A 27,549-nucleotide genomic window follows, 5' to 3' on the forward strand; every position below is an offset into this window, starting at 1 on the left:
TCATATGTAATATTTGTTGCAATATATTGTTTATAAATTACAGAGTGTGTGATTTGGTGCGGTTTATGTATTACAGCTTGGTACACTGTCTATGCTTTGGTGCTTAACGTGAGTTGCCTTATATTTATAACTATAAAAAAACTCAATAAATGCAAGAAATCACATAAAAATAAAGAAGCACAATCTTACCGGTACTGGTCATTGATTTAAAATCCATGATGCTTGTATCCTGAGTGAGAGTGTCAGGGGGCGGCTGGAACGTCTTCCACTGAGGATTCGTGGACATATTTGGTACAATGATTTTTCCTTATTTTTCGCACTTTATCGCTTCTTAAGTGTAGTGAATATCACAGAACGGTTAAAATCGGTATTTATTTAATAAATACACCCTAAAGTCAATTATGGCAGCCGAATCAAAATATTACCCACTTCAAAATTATTTCGTTCACAGTATACAATAATTATACTTAATTACCAACAAGTTCACAATATATCAAGTGAAAAGACAATCCAATGATATATAAAATAAATAACAACTCACAGTCACTCAAATTTTGTATGAAACGTATGAAAAATTAAATAAAAATCCTCAGATGTCTTCAATGCGTGCTGGGTGCGTATTGTGCTGTAATGCTCATAATTTTTGCAAGGCCCGTAGTTGCGCTAGATACTTGTTACTTCAAATTTTCTATTCTAAATTTTGAGGTTCTTAGTTACACAAGCTGAAAAAAATAAAAAGAATTATAAATCTTGTTTAAATATTATATCCTTCAATAATAATAAATTCAATCAAAACTAAATTCCTCGTAGTAATCTAGATAAAAATGCTGAATTTCTATTTCTAAATCAAATGCAAAGATAAAGAACATTCTTCTGTATCAAAACTAGTTAAAACATACGATTTAAATCTCAAAATGGGATGAAAAATGAGAAAAGCCTAAGGCTTCTCATTATTTCTCCCTATGTTGTTGAAATATGGATCCATAAAGGACCAACAACGAAAAAGTATTTTATAAGTAATAAACACTGTTATTATTACACATTTAATTTTCACTACAAGATTGTAGATTGTAGATTGATTTGATATGTTCCTGTTTCATAACGTCTTAATGTCTTCTGGTAGGGATCAATGAATGTGCGTCACCGAGCCACGAGACTATTTCTTCCACTTTTAATTTTATACTTCTGCGTTTGAAAAGTGTTGGCTGGAGGGTGGCTCAAATCATGAACCTAGTATATTATTCACTTTGAAGTGTAGCTAGGTAGCCAGCCGTGGAATCAGTAAATTCTGTCTTGTCCACTGGTTTTTGACAACAGGCACAGCGATTACAATACTAATAAATGTTGCTCAATCATATAAAGCTATACTAAAATTCAATAAGCTATGCAGGACACGTAAACATTATCAGGTGTAGGCTTCTAACAGGACCGCATTTAGGATTATCTTTTAGTTTGGCCAGAAAAATGCGAGACAAAAAACCTGGTCGTTTTTAGTTGATAGCGGACAATAGAAACCATTTGTACAGGGCGAAAAACCAAGAAATTATTTTTTATCTCAAAAACGGCAAAAAAATTTTATATACAGGGTGTTTTTTTGTTATAGTTGTTTGTATGATTCCAAAAAGGTAAAATATTGCAAAACGGTTAGTTTTTCGAATAAAAATACAAAGTGGTTCACAATTCGTTTGAGTTCGGCGTAAATATATGGCAGATATCGAGACCTCGGCTACTTTTAAACATTATTCTGATAAACTGGATAATATGTCACTATCGTCAACATTTATAACAAGTGGTTCAACATGTGTTTCAATTATATTATCCAACCGCCAAATTTCCTTTTCTACTTTTTCTTGAACATGTAAAAAGCAGTTCTTCCATATTTCTGGTGTATATATATATGTATATAAATTTTAAGGTAGTGTTTTTTCCTGTACTATAATTTTTAATATTTGCCCAGTAGGTTCCATGGGGTTTAACTCACAGTGATACGGAGGAAGTCTCAATACCAGTTTATTCTGGGTTTTTGCCATTTTATGTTTTTTACGATTAAAAGAAGCTATACTTTAAGCATATGTTCATCAATTTTTATATTTTTGGAACAGGGCCAATTCTGGATATTGTTTTTTTTTAGATGCAATTGTTGGTATTTTATCTATTTTACGAGAATGGTACGGTGCTATGTCAAGAACAATGATATATTTGTGTTCTAATATTTGTTAGACATTGGAAATTTTCACCAATTTTCAAAACATTGAGCTGTCTCTGAAGCTGGATCTGACCATCTATTCATGGTAATCACCAGACTTATTTGACCCATATGTCCAAAGGTCATTTGGAATAAACCCATTCTCGTTGCTAATGTGACAAATATGAAAGTCTTTTACCTTTTCCCCTTTTCCTAAAAATTTAAAGTATTTGTAAATTTTAAGATTTGAAATATGTAGAATGTAATAAATTACTTGAAACGATTTTTAATACAGTTGGTTATACATCCAAAAAAGCTTGGTTAGATGATTTGCCAGATAAGCAGATATGATTTGACAGATAATAAAGTCCTCGTCGCCACACCACAATGTCGTCTCTGTCTAATAAAAGGCTTTCCGCGAGTTGATATTGAAAATTAAGTTTTTTAAATATTCTATAAAATCTGGTTGTCATAGAATTTGGCAAATCAGTTATCGTTCACCTCCTTTAAAACCGTATCCATGGTAGGTATTTCGTTTCTCATAAAAAATTATCAACCTGTCTTCTAATTGCGTTTTTGGTCCAGCGAACTGATGATTAGTTTTATATTCCTTAATCACCGTAAATACACTTCGATCACAAGCTCCTCCAACTTTACTCGCCACGTTTTTTTACAATATCTTCAACCACTAACCTGGGTTACACTAATACAACACTTCAATACCAAAATAGTAAATCTGGTCCGAGCCTGTATTAGTTGCCGCTGACAACGAGAAGCAATATTCATTAAAAATTTTAAAAATTGGCTACATTTAAAATAAATGAACGGAGCAGAACTGTTCATCGGATTTTTAAGAAATTTATATCGACTTATCTGGCCGTTAAGATGGTCTCAAGAATGGAGACAGGAGGAGAGAGCAAAAGAGAGATAGGAAGGGGGAGATACAGCAATAACACGGAGGAAGCCTTAAAATAGAATCATTATTTATATTAAATAGAAAAATTATATATATATATATATTAAGAAGTTGTATATTAATAACATTCGTAATTAACAGATTGGCCAACTTTAACAACCCTCGATTATATCCTATCACTCCACCATGATGCTTCTTCGACTCCACCCTAATACCCACCCAGCACCCGCCCACCCTATATTGGCATAATTTGTAAACTGTAACATCTTATTTTTAGTGATTAAGTAACCTTATCGGGGAAGTGACGATAGGCTATAAATTGTAAAGTTAGAAGTATAATAAAACCAATTTATAGGGACTCATTTAACCAACAGAAAAGGGACTCACATGTACAAACAATTCATCAATTAAAATTACAACTATATAAAATAATCTGAGTTAGAAAGTCATTTTATATTAAAAGTAATAACCTATATTTTTGTGTCTTTAAATAGACGTTAGGATTATAATGTAATATTTGTTTGTTATATTGATTTTATAATAGTAACTATTAAAAAAACCAGATTAAAGTTAGGTCGCATTGCCTTGAAATTATTGATGTTATGGTTTACATGTAATCAATCCAATTGTCTTAAACATCAAATCATAATTAATGATTCAATCTCTCACAACTATATACTGGGTTGACCACTCAAAATAGTCTACCCTGATATTTGGCAATATTCATTGGATTTTGTGAAAAGGCTGAACAGGTCGATTTTATTCTAAATGGTTCATCTTTTAACGATGTAGACATCTGTCATTTGTCAACCCCTTCCCTTCCAGTATCATTACCCTTAATTTTTAAATAGGGAATAGACCATCATTAGACAGGTATTTCGCTGGAGAATTTAGGCATCACATTTTTCTTTCATGTTAAGTCTATTCTTGTCAAAAAGTATCAATTTATTTAAAGTATTACACCTCTTAAAAACCAAACGTAATGCTCATGTTAAAAATTTGCCTTCACGCCAAAAACTACATTGAAAGAAATTTGCAAACAATTTAGTTATTTGAACAGTTTTTGGTAGCGTTTAAAAGCGACATTAAATGAATATTTTTAATATTTTTCGAAATGGTCTATTCTATCGAAGAACGAGTGGAAATTATTTCTTTATTTTTTGACAATGGAAAGTGTGCAAGGAGAAAAGCCAAACCAATTAGTTCGAACGAATGTACCAATGTTGAATCCACAATAGAAGGAAGTGGACGTACATAAACTTCCACTACGAGGTTGATTCAAAATAATAATCTTCGTCATCGTAAGGTTTGCTTTGAAGGGGCTAATTGATAATGTTTACTGTACTTGTAATTGTGTACTTGTACTGTATACAATTTTATTTTCTTAAATATGCCAAATAGGTATTTTCTACACTATGGGTTTTCACAATAAATCATATTAAAATAAACTCCTTTTGAATAATATGGTTCTGAAACTATTTTCTTGTGACATTTTTATGTTATCTAGTATATTTACTGTGAATAAACCACAATTTTTATTGAAAATACTACCCTTGGATATAGGGCTCCGCTTTAAATTTTCAGTGCCAATTACTACCCATCGTTGCTTTGATGTTATCCAATCTCCTTGTGTCTTGGCGTTCGTGGTTATACCGATTACACTTTTCACAATTTTCTCCTTTGTTATGTCCACATTTCATGTATGTTCTCATAATTTCCAGTTGATTTAGCAACCCTCTAGTGGTCCTAATCTCTTAGTAGGTGTTTGTCTTAACATACCATCAAGAATCCTTTATTCCTTCTGTTACAATCAATAATTTAAAACACGCTTCGATATCATGTTTGCCACCGATATATAAAAATCGGTCGAAAGGTTTCGTCTTTACAAGATTACCTGGTCATAAAATATTTCTTCCTCATATCGGACCCGCTTTGTAAATTCTTTAGAAAAACAGGTATTAATGTATTAGGAATTATTCTTATTTAAAGGGTAATAAATCTTTCAGATTATTGTTTTATTTATGCATTTTCTTCGTAAATATATGGCAAGTTTATGTCAAGAAATAACACACTGTATGAAAGTTCGTTGTAAACCATTGAATTTGACGGTTTGCTTTCTTCATGTAAATTGTTGGATTGGAGCGGCATTTTGGCATTCTATAACCGCACCTCACCACGGGCACTACGCCCCAAAAAGAATTATATGTTCACGACTCAAACGAGACACTCTCTCGCCAACAAACATGTAACGTCGTAACATGTAAATTCTCGGTCGTTTTGCAATTTATACGCGTAATACGTAAAACTCTTTTCGTACATAGCAGAAAAATAAATTAGAGTTAAAACTTATCAAACTTTACTACCAATTCAACCTATAAACTGTTTCGAGGAAGGATTCTTCGTCGAGACTTCAAATCTTCATATTCAGCCAGTTACAACCTTTGGCTCACTACTCATGTTGTAGACAAGAGACGATTCACAACAGTAGGCTTCCGGATTTCCATCCCATAAAACACATCTATTAGGTATCATGATATCCATGCCATATATCACACCTAACTGGTAGAATACATGTATTGTATATGCACTAATTCACTGTTATCACTAGAGTCGTCATCTAAATTAACTATCAATGAATTAATATCCCCAATAATATCTGTTTTGCGCAGATCGTCATTAATATCTAATTGCGCAGACAGTCACATACTTCTTCTCTTAAAATGATCAAGTAGTAATGTTGAAATTAAGAACAACTCATAGAAACTTAAATATTATGCTCCAACAAGTTGCAAGTCTGAGTAAAAAATCAAAAAATTTTACAACATAGATGAAATAATGCGACTGATAAAAAGGGGTGAGATAACGATGATAATAGTTGATTTTAAGGCCAAAATTGGTCGTGGTGCTGAAACAATAGGGAAGATAGACTTGTACAATTATGCATAGAAAATAACCTGTTAATAGTCAACACCTTCTTCAAACAACATTCTAGAATGCTATGCACTTGGAAATCACTTGCAGACAGAGAAAATAGAATTGAAAAATCAAATTGACTTCATTTTGCTCGATCACAATTTTAAGAAGTACACAAAAACTACTGAAACATACACTGTAGCTGACATTCATAGCGATCACGATCTAGTTATATTGGATTCTAGACTAAATATTTGTTAAAAGAAAAAACGTGACAAGAGTAATTGGCATCCACAAGAAAAAGGCTGAAAGGAAAAAAGAAATAAATATCAAAGTAGAGACCGAAATAGAAACGATGAGAACTTAATACAGACAGACGTTAAAGTAACATAGACTGCTCGAAAAAGGAAAATAATAAAGATACAAGAGGAAGACATCGGGTTCCACGAAAAACAAGAATGGATAACGCAAGAGATCATGGACCTCATAAACGTAAGACGAAAACATAAAATAAACTCAATAGAATACAAACGAATCAATAAAATCACTAGAAAAAAGTTCAGAGGAGCTAAAGAAAACTGGAAGACAAAGAAAGAAAGAGACAAGAAACAATATTAAGAAATAATAACGAAAGAATTATAGGAACAGAAGACAAACTGGAAAGATGGACAGATCCTCAGATGATTGAATAAATGAAAAAGGTACTGAAATGTTATCGCAAACCAAAGAAGTTATCCACGCAGACAACGAAAGTAAAATTCTAGAGTTAAAAACATCACTATTCAATAAGGTATATGACACAGGTAAAAATACTATCAGATTAGCTAAAATCAACATTCGTAACATTACCAAAAAAAAAACCAAAATCCTCACAAAGCGATGACTGTCGAATATTAATCTTGATGACTCATGTCCATAAAATTTTTCTTAGAATCATCCATTCATACATGAATAAACAAGAAGTGTGGGTTTCAAACAAGTGACACTCAATTTTGATGCGGAAATGGATTGAGAACACAAAAAGCTCTTTTTGCTTTAAATGTGTTAACACAACGTGCAGAGACATGAATGTAGTTGTATGTGCATGTCTTATTGATTACCGACTAACATTTGATTACATTAACCATCGAAAGATTTATTCTGAGAACAATTGGAATTGATAAACAATACCTGCGAATTATATCAGAACTACATATATTGGCACCAAACAGTAACAATTGAAATAGAGCACACAATATCTGAATATATACGAATCCGACGAGGAGTACGACACGGTTGCGTCTTGTCATCGCTATTATTTAATCTATTTTCGGATCTAGATTCAGAGAAGCATTAGAATAGGTCCAAGGTGGAATCACGAACAGCGGAATCAGCATTGATAATATCAGGTACACTGATGATACCGTCCTAATATAATCGCAAAATCTTTGGTTTAAATCTAAATGTTTCCAAAACCAAAATTCTAGTATTTTTAAATATATCAATAAACATAAATTTGTCGTGCAGCAGTTTCCAAAGCTACAATTGCAGTTTGTATTTCGCCTTCTAAATATTTGTCTTCTACTTTGACAGTATGATTACATATGTTTCCATTCATCTGCACTTATATTTTTTATATCGTCAAATTTAAATGTGACATTCTCTATTCTATTTACCCCACTATATCATTATGTAATCGTCCAATTTTTTATTTTCTCGAAGATTCTTTTTGAAGCGAAGATTCCTTTTTACTGACGCTGTATTACTTTTTTCTCTATAATAAAATGTCGATTCACTACTCTTGATCAATTTGTTTCTAGTCATCATATATTTATTCTAAGTAGGTTTTTTATATTAAAAACTGCATGAAAATAACTAAAAAAAAAAAATGCAGACACTAAATGAGAACTAAAAAATTACAAGAATATATATCAATGACATTGGATTCGTTACGATTGTCAAAATTTAAAAGTCATAAATGCCATCTAATTAATAACAATATTGAATCATCTGTTTAATTTTTATGACATTTCTCGTATTACAATTTCATATAAATATATTATGATTTTAAAACATCTTAAATTAAATTTACTAATAATTAATGACATTTATTTATATTTTATCATTAATTTAATATGTCGTCTGAATTTGATAGGTCTGTCAGAAGTAAACAATGTATGCTTTGTTAATACGTTAGAAGGTTGTGTTAGGAGCAAACATAATATTTTTAAACATATAGCTAATATATTTAATTTTAAAAATAAAGAAAACATAGTATGAAGCTTCGCGTTAGTCTATTGTACCGCCTACTGTATCATCTGTTTTTGTTTCCGTTATGACGGCGAAGTCTATCTTAGGATCATTATTATCTAATGTTACATTTACCTATCCGTAACACTAGATTAATAAATGCAAGCTGATAAATAAGCATAAGATTATCCAATTTTTATTTAATTTAGATAAGCTTGATAGGGAACTAGCTGATTGATAAGAAGCTTATCAACTTAATCAAGAGTAGGTTAGGGGTTTGCCAAGGTTTATAATCATATTTATTTGTAACGAGCCAAGAAGAAAGTATTATGGTGCATTTTATTTTTATCATATTATAAGTATTTTAGAGTGCTAGTAATTTCCTGGGTAAGTGTTTATAAATTACTAGTAATATACTATTATTAGATTTACGTATCATCTGAACTATTATATGGTTAACTGACCTTTCTCAACTTGAAGACGATGCTTTAATGCAAGTAATAACTTTTTTACCATAAATTATCTAAAACCAAGGGTTTGGAAAAAATATTTAATTTTTTACTTAAATATTTTTTTATTATTTAAATATTTTTAACTACATATCACACTCAATTATTAATTTCATTTTTATTATATTTAAATTTTCGTGCATAACGCAGGAACTGTTTAGATTACAGACGCAGCTTGGGCTTGCATTAGATCGGCATATGACCACATTCAATTATTAATTTCATTTTTATTATATTTAAATTTTCGTGCATAACGCAGGCACTCTCTAGATTACAGACGCAGCACTAAGCCACTATACTATATGCCGCCTAGACATTTGGAGGGCTCGCATTAGGTCGGCACAGAACGGTCGGCTCGGCTAAGAGCAATCGGCAGATTTTGCTATACACTAAAAATGAAAATAAGAGCCAACGCGCACCGCTTAAGAACTTTCGACTTGGACCGGTACGATCGTATCGGCAGAGGACGCTAGGAGGGGCAAAATCTGCCGAACGGTTCGATGCCGTTGTCGGCGTTGTTGTCTATTTTTAGTAGTATTTTATGCATAGAAAGGTAGACGAATGAATTTTAATAAACGCACTATTATGGCCGACGAACTTCTAATAGAAGTTGTGAGGGAATATGTAATACTATATGATCCCCAAAATAGGTACTATCATGACAGCAATCGAAAAGAAAACGCTTGGAATGAGATAGCAAAAAAGACAGGAAGCTCCAGTAATATTTATTTATTTCACCACATATTTATTTATTTCACCACATATTTATCCAATTGTTGCCATGCCACATTTCCTTGGATGGATTTGATGCAAAATATTGTTTAAATTTTTGTGATATTAAAAGCTTTCCGCTGAAAATTACCACCGATATAAACCAGATTGTCAAGACCTTTAGGCACCTCCTCATCCTCAAGTTCTCCAGGTTGCCAAGCACAAGAATCGTTCCTTAAAAAGTTGTGCAATGCAGTACAAGCTAAAGTAACTGTATCTAGATGGTCGGGCGAAATATTAAATAAACTTCTTAAAAAAAATTCGTCAAAATTCCAAATGCGTTTTCACTTACACGCCTAGCTCTGCAGTGGCGATAATTATATATTCTAATTGCTTCATTATTGCTTACTTGGCTTTCTGGATACGGTCTCATTACATTAGGCAATAAGGGGAATGCTTCGTCCCCGACAATTACATGGGTTAAAACAATATCTGTTTGAGACAACGTTTTATCTGTAGGTAAATTTAATTCATTTGTTAGCAGTTTTTTCCCAAGGTGTGATGAACGGAATATCCCCACTATTTTGGCCAAATGACCCAACGTCTACAGAGATAAATATGAATTCCGGATCCACTACGGCTAGTAAAACGATGCTAAACTCCTTTTTATAATTGTGGAAAAGAGAACCTGAATTCGGGGTTTTTTTTCAAATACCACGTTTGCCATCTATTGCCCCAACACAGTTAGGATAGTTCCATTTTGTACGGAATCCTCCTTCTATTTTTCGCCACTGTTCAAGTCGGGGTAGGCATAACAATAGTGCAAGAGTAGTCCATATTTTTGACATGTATCATAGATTATTTATTTTACTGTTGTTTCTCCTAATCAATAACTAAAGCTAATTGTAGAAATTGAATCGCCATAACCCAAAAACCTACAAATAGGAAAATATATTAATTGGTAATAAAGAATAATTACAGTCTTCCAATGATATGGAAACACCACTATAAATCTTAGAATAAGAATGTAGGTATACATTATACATATAAAATTAGTTAATGTAGACTTTTTACAGTTCCAGCTTGCAAAGAAAGGTGGACAGCGCTTAGAGATGCTTTCTGTAAAACAATTAAAAACAGTCAGTAGTCAAGGGAGTACCACAATAAAAAAGTGGAAGCATGAAGATATGATGTCTTTCATAGTCCCCTTTTACTCAGGAAGAGAACAGAAGTTAAATCTGTCAGAGACCCAGCCAGAAGAGCATTGTTCAAATAATTCCGACGATGAAACAGCCATACATCATGATACTGAGAATTCTACGAATTCCTCGGAACATCCTCCTCATGACAACAATGTTATGTCACCAGTAACTTCAGAATTCAGGGCTTCTACATCTAAGCCTCTGAGGCAAACACCGAATCAAATGGCGCAAGTGTTGAAAAATTATTTTGAAGTTTATGCTGCACCAAAAGTCGCTAGAAAAGCAGATCATTTACAAAATTTTTTTTAAGCTATGCAGGAAACTGTAAGTAAGGAAATTACAAATAATCATCCAGTATATCCTCAAGTACTTTTAGTAGACTCAAATAGAACATCATCTTCTGTATCCTGTTCACCTCTTTTAAGTCCAATCAATGGAGACAATAATACAAGTCAGCGGCAAGCTCAATCCAATATACTTCACCCCAAAGACGAACACCTACTCCACAGTTACTTTTTAGCCCAGAAAATGAAAACTCCGATATTTATCAATTATAATTTAATTTAAAAAATTTTTTTTTCTGTAAATTATGTATTACCTATTTATTTTAGTTGAAAATTAGGGTAGTTACTTTAGAGTAACCTCTAGCCTTACTTCAGGAGATATTGATTTTCGAAAGTTTGTTTCCTGCTTCCTAAGGGGTAATAGCTCGACCAGTTCATAAAATTTAACACAAGACATTCGAAAATACTTGAAGAACTTTTCGTCATCTTCGAGTAGGTCGGGAATAACATCTTCTTCAGACTATTATGAACTAGAATTCATTTTTAAAATAATTTAAGTCTGTCCAACGGTTGCCGATACGAAACTGCCGGTGTTGAGGAGACCGAGTCAGTGCGTGGTACACTTTGCCGATCTGATCGTACCGTTCCGAGCCGTCCGATCTAATGCGCGCCCTCCTTTATGCGTGAAATCATTAATTTTTACCCCAAAACCTACATTTGACTGAAAGTAATTAACTAAAAATGTAGTAACTGTACATAAATCGCGCATGGTATGTACTTATACCTTTTATATTAGGACTAGTGATTTTGTCCGTTTCATGTGACGGGAGATCCAATCAATTGACTACAGTCACTCATTCACTTAAAAAAAAAAGAGCGTGGCACTTGGTGAGTACCGACAGAAGTGAATACTTCTTATAGCGTGTTTTGGCTATATGTATGTAAGTTAATGAAATTTTGTCTGCTTATTACTGAATTATTAATATTTTTTACAATTACACTACACATCTAAGTTTTTTAAAATTTAAAAAAATCTTAATTTTTTTCTATAAAAATTTTGTTTAATCATTATAGTAATTTTCAAAATTTGTTATAATTTTTTTTACTTTTATAAATTTTTAATAATTTTTGATATTTTTTGTTAATTTTTAATAATTTTTTTAAATTTTTAATATTATTTTTATTTATAATTTAATTTTCTTAATTTGATTTAGTTTAATTTAATTTTTTTATATTTTTTATAATTTTATTTAATTGTATATAATTTAAGTTAATTGTATGTATTTTTATTTCATTTTTAAAATTTTTTATAATTTTATTTAATTAAGTATATTTAATTTTTTTATAATTCTATTTATGCTACACCAGTTTCGATTTTTCGAATTACTCAAAATAGGATTTTGCGCAATTCCAAAACATCATACTGTGCGATAAGAAGTATTCGCTTCAAAAAATAAAAACGGCGCGTGGCACTTGGGGAGTTCCGACAGTAGTGAATACTTTTTATAGAGCGTTATTACTGTGGGTTAATGCAATTTTACGTCTGCTTATTATTGAATTATTAATTTTTTTTATAATAAAACCACACATTTAAGTTTTTTAAAATTTAAAAAATCTTAATTCTTTCTTTAAAAATTGGGTTTATTGATTTTCGTAATTTTTAAAACTTAAAGTAGTTATTATATAGAATTTATTCATCATCTACATTTTCAGTATTATCTTGTATTTATGTTTCATTTATTTATATTTCATTAGGATTATCATTACATTTAATTTAATTTTGTTTAATTTTATTTAGTTTTAATTAATTTTATTTTTTCTTTATTTTATTTATTTTACTTAATTTTGTCAAATTGAAGCAACCGATACACAAATTGGTCATAAACAATTTTAATGCGACCATTAAGTTTTGGGAGGGATTCCATGAAATCCCATTCCACAATAAATTTTCAAATTCAAATTCATTTATTGATGTAATTTTGCCAGTAGCCTAACACATGTCAAAATAAAAGCAGAAACAATAGTTCTATTAAAAAAATCTTAAATTCTAATTAAAATTTCCTCAATTTTATTTTTAAACTGAGTTTTGCGAAAATCTTTTACGTTATCAGGCAATTTGTTATAAAATTTAATTGCCCAATACCCTGATTCAGTTTGACACCTCTTTAGCCTCCAGTAGGCAGGACCAAGATCACATATGTGCCTAGTGTTATGATTGTATATATTGTCATACTTTTTATTTCCCAACCAAAGAAAAATAAATAAAAATATCCATCGGAATAAAATTTTAAGATATCATTATAAACAAAAATGTATATAGTAATTTAAGATAAGATTTAGTGTAGATAAGAATAGAAATTTGTTTGGCAAACGACCTTTTTCCGTTTCAAACAAAATTATCAAAAAACCTTTGTTTAGAATTAGAAGACATTTTACCTGTAAGTTAATCTTTTCATTGTTTGTATAGTCGAGTATTAAATGACCATATTCTAATCTTTTGAAATATGTATAAATGATGTATTGACAAAACCAATTTTAAAGTAAGCTATTTAGTTTTTCTCTGAAACCGAAATTAGGCTTTTCCAAAATCATGGTAAACACAATTTGAGCTTTTGATTGGACGGTCGTTTTTAAAATGGGAATTTGTGAGCCGATCAGGAGACCGGAGGGGTTAGTGATAATTTGGTCATTGACAGAAACAGTCGTTTGTCTCAAGATAGGGTGTGGTTCGTGAGTTTGGATACCGGCGTAACGAAAAGAAGTGAATAGTTTGCAGAAGGAGATAACAAGTAGATTAAAAGAGGTCCTTGTATCTACCGTGGGCATTTTATAAAATATAGGTGAAAGTATTCTTACGGCATCAAGTTGACAAAAGGAGGTCCTGGTGTCATAAATAAGTAGCTGAGTTTGGAGAAGTGAATCAGGTGTTTTTTGTGTAGTCTGCAGGAGGTTTGCAGAGACGTTAAGAAGGAGCCGAGGTGCCAAAGAGGAGAGATCACATCGTTGAGGAGACTGGACTTTTCTGGGTATGTTCCAACATACAACTCAAGAAGAAAATAAGCTGTAAGTGTTTGTACAATTGAATTTTGTATCTGTGAAGGATCGGTTTGACATCATGGTCATTAGCATTCAAATTTAAGAACTGAGGTTTTATTAGGCTAATCAAAAGTTTAAAGTTTTGTTGTTTTTTGTTTCAAGTAAAGAAAATTTTAAGTAAAATTGGTTTTCACGGAATATAAATGTATGTAGCTTTATAATCTTATTATTATAAAAATTTGATTTATTTTTGTATGCTGATTGATAAGATAACGACAGAATTTAATAATTGTTTTATTCGTTCATATAAAATAAAGAAACGTAAATCTTTGTAATATAATATATTTGTATTCTTATCCTTTCTTCTCTATCCCGATAAAAGACAACTAGAAAATCTTTTGAATCCATCGAACACAGATAATATAAGGATTATTTTACTTTTGATAACAAATAAGTTATAATTCTTTTTTATTGGCTCAATAAACTAAGATTAAAGTCAAAATAAACAATCATAACAATATATATATATATATATATATATATATATATATATATATATATATATATATATATATATATATATATATATATAAAAGCACAGTAAGAATTCCCAAAGTCTCATAGGCCAATCTGCAATAGTTCTAAAACCCAAGACCTGCAAGAACTCTTATAGCCTTAAGTTGCAAACCAAAGACTCTTAGCATTCCCGCCAAATGCCCCTAGACCAAGATTGCATATGTCAGATGAGAGTGAAAAATGGCATAATAAGCTGTTCGTAAAACCTTGTGTGAATTGCCTGATGCTAGATTTCTGAGCACATATAAGTTCTTTGATAGATTTTTGCTTAGATAGTCAACATGTTGACCCCATTGAAGCTTGGGGTCTAGGTGTACTCCAAGGAACTCCACACTTGTCACATTTGCGTTTTTAGCCTGGGTGTCCCTAAGAGCAAAAACAGCCCTGTTGGTTTTTGCTTCATCAAGCAGGCATTAACACAGAACCTTTAGTATCTGATAGTGCAGACCTGGAACCCCTAAGGGAGTCCTCAAGTGAGTCAGCTGTGAAGGAGACTGTGGTGTCATCAGCAAAGAGTGTGTATGTAGCATTTGATTCAATACTTGTAAGGTCATTAATATATATTAGAAATAGTATAGGTCCAGGGACGGAGTCCTGAGGAACACTAATCTATGAAACTCTGTGGACAAAAGTTGTACCTCTGTAGTTTTTTCAGGAGTATCCCATGGTCCATACAATCAAATGCCTTACTCAAGTAACAAAACACAACAGTATTAAATTGCATTCTATGAAAGTTTTCCAAGATGTGGCACACTAGGTCAAGAATGCCAAGAGTTGTGCTCCTTTCCTTCCTGAAACGTTCTCAGTTCTAGTTCTCAAGGATGTCAATTTCCCCTTTTTTAAATATGAGTGTTATAATCGCCCTTTACATTGATTTATTTTAATTTTATAAATAAATTTTAAAAAGTCTACAGCCAACCATTTAGAGGTTGTAATATTGGCAGCTTGTAAATGTCTTCTGAGCCTTCGTATTTCTAGCAGGAGGTCTGCTTCTGATACCCATGGTAAAAGTCACAAAATGTTAAAAAAGCTAATTTTAACTGTTCACTGAAAGCAAACTATATGTCTGCACAACCTCGAATAATGAAGCCATATCATGAATGGAATTTGATCTGGTTTCAAGTTTCATTGAATCAGTGAAAACATCCGAACATATCCTTTTTAAGTTTGGCTCAAAGTTTGTGTCCTGTATTAGTAGCTAACTCACTATCCATTCGCTTTTTATGTCAAATTCGTTTTTTGGTGGGAATGCCATAGTCTTCACATTCTTTCGTGGCAAAATCTACTGCTCTATCTATAATATGACCATGTTTTTCTTCAATACTAAGACACATTGCCCCTATTTTGTTCGCTGATTGATCAACGGTTATGTCTTTACTTTGCAATTCAATCTAATAAAAATTTATTTCTCTTAGTACACTATTCTAAAAGAAAGGATAACAATGAAAGGTGAAAATATACAGAGCGGGCCTAAGGTTATGTGCAGCACCTCTAGTGTCTAAATTTTCTTGTTGATAACATAATTCCTCAATTGCAGTAACAACACTATCAAAATGTTCTGTCAATACTTTAACTGCAGCATAGTGACCACTCCAATGTGTTGTAGAAGGTCATTGAACAGATGCTTTGCTGTGTTTAATAAGCATTTCCTAGTGGCTAGTGGAAGCAGAAAAAAAAATTAAAAATTTCAGTTTGGTGTATTCAGAAAATTGAGTAAAGTTACAAATTAACAATTCACTCTTTTGTGATCAGGTCTCTTGGGTGTCACCTGAACAGGTAACACCCGGTGTGGACCTCCCCTTCTGCCCCTCTCTAGCTGTGCAAATGGATGACAAGCTTTCAGTATGGCATTATCCTCACATTGTAAATATAATCATATTAGAAGACTGTGATTTCTCATGTAATTGTAGTAGCATTCCCTGATGATGTTGGTAACCATCAATGAAATATTGGAATTAAAGAATAAAGAGTACACGTATAGCCTATATTCTTTTCCAAAAAAAAAGTCATGTCAATTTGTTGAAAACGTACATATTTATAAATGTAGATACAGAATTAAAAATATTATTTAACTAAAAAAAGTAGATTACCAAAAATAAAAATAAATTTCAAAAATAAAATAATACACTCTTTTTAATTTGAAATTATAAACAATATTTGGAATAACAAATGTATTTAAGTATAAATTTAATAATTCAAATAATACCTATTGAACACAAACAACATTGATGTTAATAAAACATTATTTATTATCTGCACAAAACCGGACTTTCAGGAAAAATCGGTAGACGGAGCAACACTGTCGGCGTGCCACATATGCTACTACAAACCACAGAGCGTCGGCTTAGTGACACAAAAATGTATCTCAAAAATGACTACTTTTCAGGAGAGCTTATTTAAGGTTAAAAAAAAATAATTTGCATTTTGTAATGACGTGTAGTTTATTCTCAACTTTTTTGTTCCGAATTATTAATCTTAGAAATGTATTCTTTACTATAATACAATCATGCGCAACAATGGATAAATTGTGTTTTTAAAAACATCAACAATTAGATAAAGTAGATACATTTTTGTGTCCCTAACTGAAAAGTCTCTTATTATAGAATAGAGACTTACGTAGGTATCATTTTATTTTAGAAAACTATTACAAAGTCATTTGTATTTGAGTAATATTGATAAATTTCGAGAGATGAACATACTGAGTGGCAGGTATAATAATTAAAAGTACAATGGATTAAAATTTATTAATCTATACCTGGTCCGAAAACTTAACCACGCCATTTAAATACAAATGACTTTGTAGTAGGATTAAGACTAATCTTTTCTAAAATGAAATGGTACCTACTTGAAATTCTTTGTTGCTGTAGCATTATAATCTAATTTCACAACCGAGGGTTACCCAATTTACTAATAATAATAATAAAAATAATAATCATAATTCATTTTATAACTTTATATTGTTTTGAAGCTATTTTCTTGTGGCATTAAATACTATTTAAACATCTAGATGGGATAACCACAATATATTTATTAAAAAAAGAAACTTTATAAAATGTTTAGACAATGATTTCTGTTTCAAATAAAGTTTCTTTTTTTTAATAAATATATTGTAGTTATTCCCATCGAGACGTTTATAACTTTATTTAAAATCATAAAATATATACATATTTTTTAATTAAACGTGAACTTTAAAAACATTTTCAAACAATAAATTTAATTATGTCAATCACTTTGCACATCTGATTGATTGTCCTTATTGTTGGTGAGCAACAACTTATTGAAAGAGATGATACTGGGAAGGAATAATGCCTTTATTGCACAGCTCTTCTAAATCATTATATTTTTCCTCTTTTATTGGCCATTGTCCTTCATATGCCGTTGTTAAGTTTGGCATGGAAAATTTCCTATTTTCTTTTCGGATAACCTTAAAAGACCCGAAATTTTCATTTTCTTTGTTTTATTTAAAAAATATATGTTTATTATCGTCTTTTCTGTACTGCAGCCATGTTAATCTTAGCCAATTTATACTACTGCCATCTATGTCCACCTTTTCGTTTTTTATTAGAATTGTGGCAAAAGCTTTGAAGTCATAATTTCTTTCTGTCCAATCTCGTGTACAGTGTGCTTTGATTTCTTTGACGCAGTGGAGTCAAATATATCCACATTTTTTATACTTTCTCAATATGACCATGGACCAAGTCACATTCCATCATCGAATAGCCAGGTTCAAAAAAGCAATGGCCAATTTTTGGAATCTCTAATGTCTGAACAGCGTACAGCAACATAGTAGGTACATTTACATTGCGGTTTTGGCCACCACACGTGTCGCTTTTTCTTAATCACCACCAAAATATATCCTCACATTGTTCATATCCTGATACACTAGGTTCACTGGTAGAAACATGGGTTGTGATGAGAGTGGTAAATTATGACTGTGTTTTATCATCTCCTACTGACTTGTTAAGAGCTAACAAAACTAACTTCTTCCTTCTTGAATCCATTATAGTGTAATATTAAAATTATAAAACAGTATTATAACGATTATTATAACAATCTCTACAATAATTAACTTAAAACTGATTTACATCTTCACAGTTGCAACAGAACTGGAAATGTAACGGACCACCCTGCTAAATATAATAAACAAATTATCAACTGATTCACGTGTTTCACAACTGCAACCGAACTGCAAATACAACGGATCACCCTGCTAAACATAATCAACAAATTATCAAATCCACAGTTGCTACCTGCAATCACCATTCAGTGCAATAAAATGAATGCCACAAAAATGTAACTCAATATCAGCTTATTTATAGTACGAGAACATAGTAGCACAGAAATGTAACAGCATTTCTGTTAATAACAGTTACATTTCTGTGACACTAAAAGATTGTTAAGAAATGTAGTTACGAAAACTCTTTACTGGGGTTTTAGGTGTTCGGAAAGATACAATTTTGTGTCACTCAATAGAACTCACTAAAGTAAGTTCAATGATGTAGATATCTCAAAATGGAAAAAAATGTAGCTACATTTTTGTGTCACTAAGCCGACGAGAGGAAAGGCAATCTAGTGGAACAAATAAATTAGTTATAAAACATCACGACGTTATATATAAATTTACACTGGTTAATTCCAAATCAGGGGATCTTAGTAATTGTATTAAAAATCCTATGTTCTGTAAATAAAATTCCAAATATGTATATATATATATATATATATATATATATATATATATATATATATATATATATATATATATATATATATTAATGTAAACACATACTAACTATTTTTCTGCAACAAACAAAACACCACTTTTGTAACTTTTGTGAGTTTTTCCATGTTGTGAAATGTTGATGAATAAAAGAGAAGTTTTTTAAAAGACCATGCAAAAACATTACATATGTTTAAGTATCATAATTAAATATCTAGTTAAAGATGTGATATAAAAGCTCCTATTTGTTAGTCTGCCATCAAAAAATCAAAGATATTGAGTCTTTATTCTGGTTGTGTGTTGTTAAACCATCATTTCCATTTTGAAATTCATACTGTTTTGTGACTAGCTGTTTACTTTTGCATCTATACTTATATGTTATATTGCATCTGCTACATTGTTATAAGATGGTGTTGTTTATCCTCGTTTAATCCATATATCTTGTGATTCAGTTTTTTCTAATTGAAGAGATGCTGTTTGGTTTGAGTAGAGTTCTATGATAAGATGTAAGTCTTGTTAGTCAATACCAATTGATCTTAAAATTTCTATCATGGTTGATGGTTAACGCAATCAAATGATTTTCAATAGTCTATAAAAACTGCATATACATCTACATTAATGTGTCCGCATCATTGTGAAGTACATTTAAGTAAAAAAAGAGCTTCTCGTGTTTCTAATTCATTTCTAAATCTGAACTGAGTGTTATCCATCTGATATTAACATTTCCTGTAAATCCTTATATGGTTGATTCCAAGAAAAGTTTAAAGGACACGAAACATAAGACTTATTAGTACATAGTCCTCGCATTGTGAGGAATTAGGTATTTTTTGGTACTGTTACAAATGTTGATTTTAACCAGACATTTTCTAGCTGGGTCAGTTTGTTCCATCGGCATTACCCTACATGGCTTACCTACCTCAGACATTTTATCTTAATGTACAGACATAAAATATATATTAATGGAAGGTGTGCAGTAAACTACTTACCTGAAGTAAGTATGACAGGTACAGAACAGATAGCTTCCAAAAAAGAGAACTAACCAATACTCTGTCCACCATCAATAAGATAGGTAACACAAGCAAGTGAGCAAAACAATGTGAATTTGGTTAAAAAAGATTCAAATCTACACTTCCTGGTATAGAAGCAGAGGTTTTACAATGATAGTTTGAAAACAAAATCTCAAACTATTAAGAACATTTTTGTGTATTCCTTCCATACAAAATCATTTAAATTATGGCTTTTGATCCAGAAATCCAGAAAGAGAATATGAATTTAAAAATTTTGGACAATTTCCATCACTCATGGAAGGAAATATCATTAATATAGCAAATAGCAATGGTATAAAAGATGATTCAGCTACAGAGTAAGCTAAAATGCAAAATAAGTATTTTTTTTAAGTTCTTTTTATCTGAATTTAAACTAACAGAAAAATAAGTGTCATACTTATGTATATATATAATTAGTTATAACTTGATCAGAATAAACCCAAATCAAATTATATTTGTAATGACTTAAATTTGATTATAAATAATTACTATTTTAAGTATCTATAATTCTTTATTTAATATTATGATTATGATTTAAATAATGCTGGTACTATTTTTGGGGTACTTATTTTGGTTTTACCATAGAATATAGTATGAAAGAATGTAATAATTCTCTTGTTACAAGACACAAAAAGTTTCTTCCAAAATATTTGCAACAGAGAAGACTTCTGTAAACATAAAAATGTTTTTATTATTATATTTAATGAAAACAATCATGAAGAATGGATTTTGAAACAGTCATTTTTTAAAACATAGATACTATATAATAACTTTATACAATATCCTAATGAGTGTTGATGTATATACATTTTAGATAATTACTTATATATTACCCAAGGCTGTAAATAATTTTTTACAATGAGAAAATGTAATTGTACTGCAGAAAATAAGTTTGAATACAGTTACTACTAGGAGTTAAACAATTATGTAGCACATAAATCATTACACATCTAATATAAACTATAAAACAAATATAATTCAGTAGTAATAATGGAAATAATATCTAAATATTCAATTAAAACCTAAGAATTTGTTATAGTTTTTATGTCCAATGCGAAATTATAAATATACCAATTGTTTTTTTCATATTTTATTTTACAAAAAATTAAACTCAGGTTAATAATCCTCTCTATATCTAAAACCGAGAGTAATCCCAGTAATGGAGATACAAATGTTCCTGTTATTGATTTATTTGTAGTTCGCATTTTTTACTTTTCTGTTTTATTCAATAAGCCATATCTGAGCCGTTTCTATTTAAACCTTTTATTAATTTAATGTTTAAAAAAACAGGAAATATTACAACTACGTCGAGACCTGCCGCACAAAAGAAGCAATGTAAGAAGCGTTCAGGGAATCGGTTTATCAGAATACCAAGTCGTCATTTTCCTTAATTATTAGTTTGAACGGTTTTCTTACAACATAAAGAAAAAACGTACGTACGATTTAATGAAATGTTGGGGGTTTTATACAAAAATTTGATAAAATTTTAACTCACCACGACACAGCACAGCACTGACGACATGCCGCCATGTTGAATGTCAACATGTTAGGAGAAAAACAAAAACCCACAAAATCCCAAACTGTCAAGATATGCAAGGAAGAGCGAAGTTGCATGCTCACAGTGTCAACAGCAACCATCTTCATTGGTTGAAGTTGAAATTTATGTATGGTATGACAGTGACAGTTTCTTTTAAGATTAAAATTTGGGTTAAATCTTTTAACATTAAAAAAATAACAGAAATGAAAATAAATAAACGTGGACATGTGTAAATGATAAAAGTGAAAAATAATATATAATTTTAATAATCATGTATAAATTTATTATTCATTTACAATAACACATATATATTCTTTTAGGTTAATCTATTTATAATTTTGAGTCAGAGGAAATAGAAACAAAAGTTTTATTTAATTTTGCATTTTAAATTTACCATGGAAGCAATATTTCATGAAAAGGTGGTTTAGTTAATTTGTAAATGCCTATGTTTAATGAAAGTATAAATTTTAGCAAGAGGGTTCTCTATGTGCACAACACTGCTTGAATTCATTATTACAAGGATCATATTTTACAGCTGTAGATCTAAGTACTTTAGCCGAAAAGTTAGATGATGAAGAAAGACAACGGATGGCAGGTCAGTAAATAAGAAATCTTAAATAAAGAATAAACAATTGTGATATAAAAAGGCAGTGGATATAATTTCTTTGAGGCAAGCAATATTTGAATGAGATAACAACAAATTCTTTTTTATATCTTAACCACCTTGTCTGACGCCATTTAAACTATTCTAACTAACTAAAAATCTGTTATCTTAATTTGAACTATGTCAAATTTGAGATTGCTAGATTTTATTAGCTGCATTTAGTGGTGGGATGGTGACTCAGTATTTGGCTTTTTTTTCTTTTTAATTATACTATGCCATAAAATTCTGATCTATTCTATCAATATCCAGTGTTTGTAGAGGCCATGTGAACATTGCACTTACATGTGAATTGGTATTCTGACCAGCACAAGTATGAGAGTAGAAGATGCTGTGTTTTACATTTCTCTATATGGGGGTCTATAGATGTTTATATAAACAGAATGCAATTTGGTTAGCCCTTTGAGCCCCAATTTTTTGTACTACACATACCTCACTGTTCTTCTGATTTTGTAGTAATATATATTGTTAGGTTGGTTGTAAGTCCATACTTGCCTTTTATAATAAGCAACTGAGGAACTGTCTGATCTCCTAACATCTTATGCCTACCATGTTCACCAACAAGTTTGGCTTCAGATTGTTTATCTTTAGAGAGTTGTATTTGCAATGAAACTTATTATAAGAAATGATAGTTTCATTTTGTGGAATTCTTGTCTAATTTGTGGAATTTTATAATAGTCTACCATCTGACATTCGACAGGAAATACACTACAGAGGTTTTAAAAGAAAGATTTTTCAACACCTAGTTAACATTGAGCCCTATACTATGGGGGAGTGCCTGGCCTATCCTTCTTCCTGATCAGCATATTTAATTTGTAATGTTAATATATTTTAATGTTTGATGTCAATATATATATATATATATATATATATATATATATATATATATATATGCATATGTGTATATGTGTATGTATGTGTATATATATGTGTATATATAATTTTTTTAATCTGTGATTAATACTATGATGTTATTTGCTCAATTATGTTTAAAAATTTATGCAAATAAAAATTTACTTTACTCTACTCTACTTTAAAATTAAAAATCAATATAAAATGTTACATGAAGTATTACAAACGAACATCTAATGTATTATTAATATAATGTAAAACATTTTCGGTCACATTCAGGAACTCATCGAAAACTCCAGGGAATCGCCTTTGGGGGCATTCTTCAACAATTTGATGGATGGTCTGTCGTTGCGCACCACAGTCACACTCAGGAGTAAGGGCTTTTCCCCATCTATATAAGCTGTCAGCACATCTACTGCTACTTGTTCTTATTCTGTTTAGTGTTGTCCATGTATTGCGGTTTAGTTCAAAGCCTGGCAGTTTATGATCGATACAGACCATTGTGATTCGCCACTGAATATGAGTGATGTTTCATGGAGCTCTTATTGTTTTGTGATATGCAGTTTTTCCTTCCCTATCAGATCTGAGTTTCCGACGCTCATGACCAATATTGGCTAGTACGTTTATTATTGTTACAGGGATAACATACGAGTGATATCCATAAGGATCTTTATTGTAGTGGTTTCCCAGTGCCTTCTACATCTCAATACCTTTTGACTATTTTTGTTCTTCTGACTTTGCAGTTTTACAGCTCCAGGGAAATGAAATGCCCTGCCACGTGTCAGTTTTTCCAGCCGTAGCTGCTGAACAACTAGTAGGGGATTAATTATTTCTGTAATCATTCGATTAGGGGGGTTAGGGTATGCTTATTTAACGGCGGCAATACTCACCATGTCTCGATACTTTCCCGGGGCTGTTGTAGCATGTTTTAAGTTATGCTTTCCTAATTTACACCCACTACTCTCTTCAGTATCGTTGCTGCTTGATTAGGGACTGCTTATTTAATATTGTCGCAGTTAACATTTATACCTGAAGGCCATTGAGTATCCGCCGCCTGTGGCCTCGCTGGTAGCCTGCAGCTCAGCCTCAGTATAAAAGTATGACAAACTAATAAAATAGAAATAAACATGTAGGTACAAATATTTTGTACCTCAGTTAATGCCTATTTTCAATTAGGCTGTTTTTTAATTATTATCGTTCAATTTTACCAGGTAGCTCCAATTTTCTCTTTGTCATAAACAGAACATTAGTGGTTATGATTGAAACTGATCAAATATGATTATTTGACTCGCTGGTTTTTCCCTTGGGGAAAAATTTGGTCCTTGGATAAATAGGTTCACTTTTTTATACTTTTTTGAAGGACCACCCAGAAAACTGGGACAAATGAAAGTTTCACAAAGAACATTTTAACAAGTCTATTTAAACAATTACCACAACGTATTTTGGACGCCGATAACTGGCTTACGAGAGCTGATTTACGAAATTTAGTCGTCTTGAATTTATGTGCAGAAAAAACTAGATAACTTGTCGGTGATGCAATATTGACACGAACTGAGTAAAATTATTAATATTCCGGCTGTGTTAAACTTTCTGAAGTGCTAGCGCGAACAAGAGCTTGGAGCTCACCCAATGCTGGATTCGAACTGATATCAACTCGCCCCCTTGAATCACACTCGGCTCATAACGGTTTCTTAAAATTAAGAAATCGCCCCTCTGACTCTCGACGTATATAAAGGATCTGTTTACATTTACATTACCTTCAACTCTACTTTCATTGGTAAAACTACCTGAGGTTATTTTTAAACTTTCCTTTCTGTTGGGATTTTTCGAATCACTCAACCAATCATTTGGAAATTACTAATGATCGTTTCATTGTTATACTAATTAATAAATAGTACTAATTAATAGTAAATAATTGGTTAACTAATATACAGTGTGGTATGATGATATGATACAAAATTTAATAAAAATATTAAATGTTGTTGTTACGCAACATAGCTCACACATAATTTTTATCTTTACAACATTTACTGATTTTTTAAGTCAACATTTTATCACCATGTAGTAATAACGTGATTTTTTTAGAATGTGGCGAAGAAAGTGAAGAATATCACAAATTTCTTCAGCAGCCTTCAGGAAATATGGATGATAGTGGATATTTTTCTGTACAAGTAATTAGTAGTGCCCTTCAAGTATGGAATTTAGAATTAGTGCCTTACTCTAGTACAGACCAAAGACTTAATAGTGATCCAAGCAAAATGACAGCTTTCATATGTAACTTCAGAGATCATTGGTTTACTATACGAAAAATTAGTAATTATTGGTTTAATCTTAACTCTCTTCTCTCCAGACCAGAACTTATTTCTGATACTTATCTTGCTTTGTTTCTAGCCCAATTAAAGAATGATAGTTATTCTATATTTGCTGTACTTGGAGAACTGCCCCAATGCACTGCCGAAGAAGCATTAAAAAATAAATCAAGTAAGCGATTATGAATTTTTTATTTTTCTTAAATTATTTATTGTATTAGAATGATGTTATGAAAGAATTGAAAATAATCGACCTAACAAGATCCATTGTGATACCCTAAAATCTGTCAGATCTCTAAGAAGCCAATACTTGCTGTTGTTAACTAGCTTGTTAGTACTAATATTCCTTTTAACAAATGGAAATAATAAGTAATCATAGTAACAAATTTTCTAGTACTGTGCATTACCTAGATCTAGATTACTGAGAAATAAACCTAGAACATTAATACACTATTTGCTCGAAGGAACCAATTTACCGTTGCTCTGGTAGATTATGGGCGGGGTCAGAACAATGGGGGGCGTAGAACAATGCAAATATTAAAATAAAATATGGTAAAATTCACTATATCAAGATATATCCAAAAATACAACGAATATCACAAAGTAATCAAGTAGAGTAATTAAATACATCAAATAAAATTATATATCACAAACAACATGAGAACCGCCTTACTAACTTAAGTCCTCTTTCCGATTGTATTGAACTGTAACTGTATTGAAAATAAAACAGAAAATGCAACTAAATGATAGATACGCAAAAAGAACTCTGGTAGCTTGTAATTTCTTAACTGGAAAGTAACATCACTTGAATCAGCTGAGAATAGAAGGAAAGTACTTAGAAGGAAAATTATATATAAAGTTGTTAATCAGATCAACTGGATGTTGACCTCGACACTAGCCGAATCTTGAATAAAAGGGACTCTATGCGTAGACCCTGGAGGAAGTGAACTCCCAATTAGGAAAAAAAAATGGATTCTCAATGGAGTAACCTGGGACTAAATACGGAAAAAAAAATGGATTACCAATCATAACCTGGAACTAACTGGGAACCTTAATTAGATGGAGAAAATACAAAGCCAAATATGCGAAGAAGCAAAAGATACATATACAAAGAAACAAAGGTATAAAAAGGATCTTATCCTTTGACAGGGCTCTCTAAACACACTTAAAACTCTCATTCATTTTGATACGTTGATTCTGCACAACGAAAAATAAAATAAAATTGAAAATGTATGCCGTTTTGTACAAAAATTTTTAAATATATAAAAGCATACTTGGTGTTTGCTGTGTGATCGCAATAGACAGAAATTTAGGGTGGTCTTAACGGAATATTTTTTGGTATTTCGATAAAAGATTTGAAGGGAAATGGAAATAAGCAGATTGTAACGGCATTTCATGATCGTATTAAAGCAGCAATTTGGTACAACCTTTTAAGGGATTAGTTTTTATGTTTGCAAACAAAGGCCAACGGCAAGTTAGTCAAAGAATAACGGGAGTTTTATGCAGAAGATTCGCAATACATCATAGAACGTCATAAAACGATAAAGCACAGAATATTTGTGTAAAAATTATACTTAATGGTAACAATATAACAGGAATTTTATTAGCATGGCCAACAAAATAATTTCTTTAGAAAATTTTTACAAAACTAAAGTCATGTACATTAATAAAATAAACGAAAATTTGCACAAGATATAACGCACCGAATTTTTGATACGTTATAGTACTACTTGTTGAAATTTTTGTATATCACTTAATAAAGACGCCGGTCGTGACAATATCAGTAACTCTTCATCCTATCATGCTCCTTGCCAAGCGAGGGAAGGTAATATGAGATCAACTTTTTTAAATTGTGCAATACTTTTG

General features: G+C 31.2%; 2 protein-coding genes across 5 annotated transcripts in view; one reads left to right on the plus strand and one right to left on the minus strand.

The window, feature by feature from the left end:
- Unr (cold shock domain-containing Unr) overlaps positions 1–21,897 on the minus strand; it is an 88,252-nt gene extending 66,355 nt beyond the window's left edge. For both annotated transcript variants that reach the window (XM_072540403.1, XM_072540402.1), the window contains exons 1-2: positions 21,820–21,897; positions 190–722 (exon numbers count right to left, since the gene is read on the minus strand). In XM_072540403.1, coding sequence (XP_072396504.1) covers positions 190–286 — 97 coding nt within the window. In that variant the 5' untranslated portion in view covers positions 287–722; positions 21,820–21,897. The remainder of the gene's footprint in view (positions 1–189; positions 723–21,819) is intronic.
- The window catches only part of LOC140447644 (ataxin-3-like), a 29,114-nt gene continuing 10,088 nt past the window's right edge, over positions 8,524–27,549 (plus strand). The window contains exons 1-4 of one of the 3 annotated variants that reach the window (XM_072540406.1): positions 21,893–21,993; positions 22,182–22,280; positions 22,333–22,456; positions 25,460–25,855. In XM_072540406.1, coding sequence (XP_072396507.1) covers positions 22,257–22,280; positions 22,333–22,456; positions 25,460–25,855 — 544 coding nt within the window. In that variant the 5' untranslated portion in view covers positions 21,893–21,993; positions 22,182–22,256. The other 2 variants (XM_072540407.1, XM_072540408.1) reach the window with 2 other exon arrangements.

Source organism: Diabrotica undecimpunctata, chromosome 8 (genome assembly GCF_040954645.1).
Source record: "Diabrotica undecimpunctata isolate CICGRU chromosome 8, icDiaUnde3, whole genome shotgun sequence".
Lineage (NCBI taxonomy): Eukaryota > Metazoa > Arthropoda > Insecta > Coleoptera > Chrysomelidae > Diabrotica > Diabrotica undecimpunctata.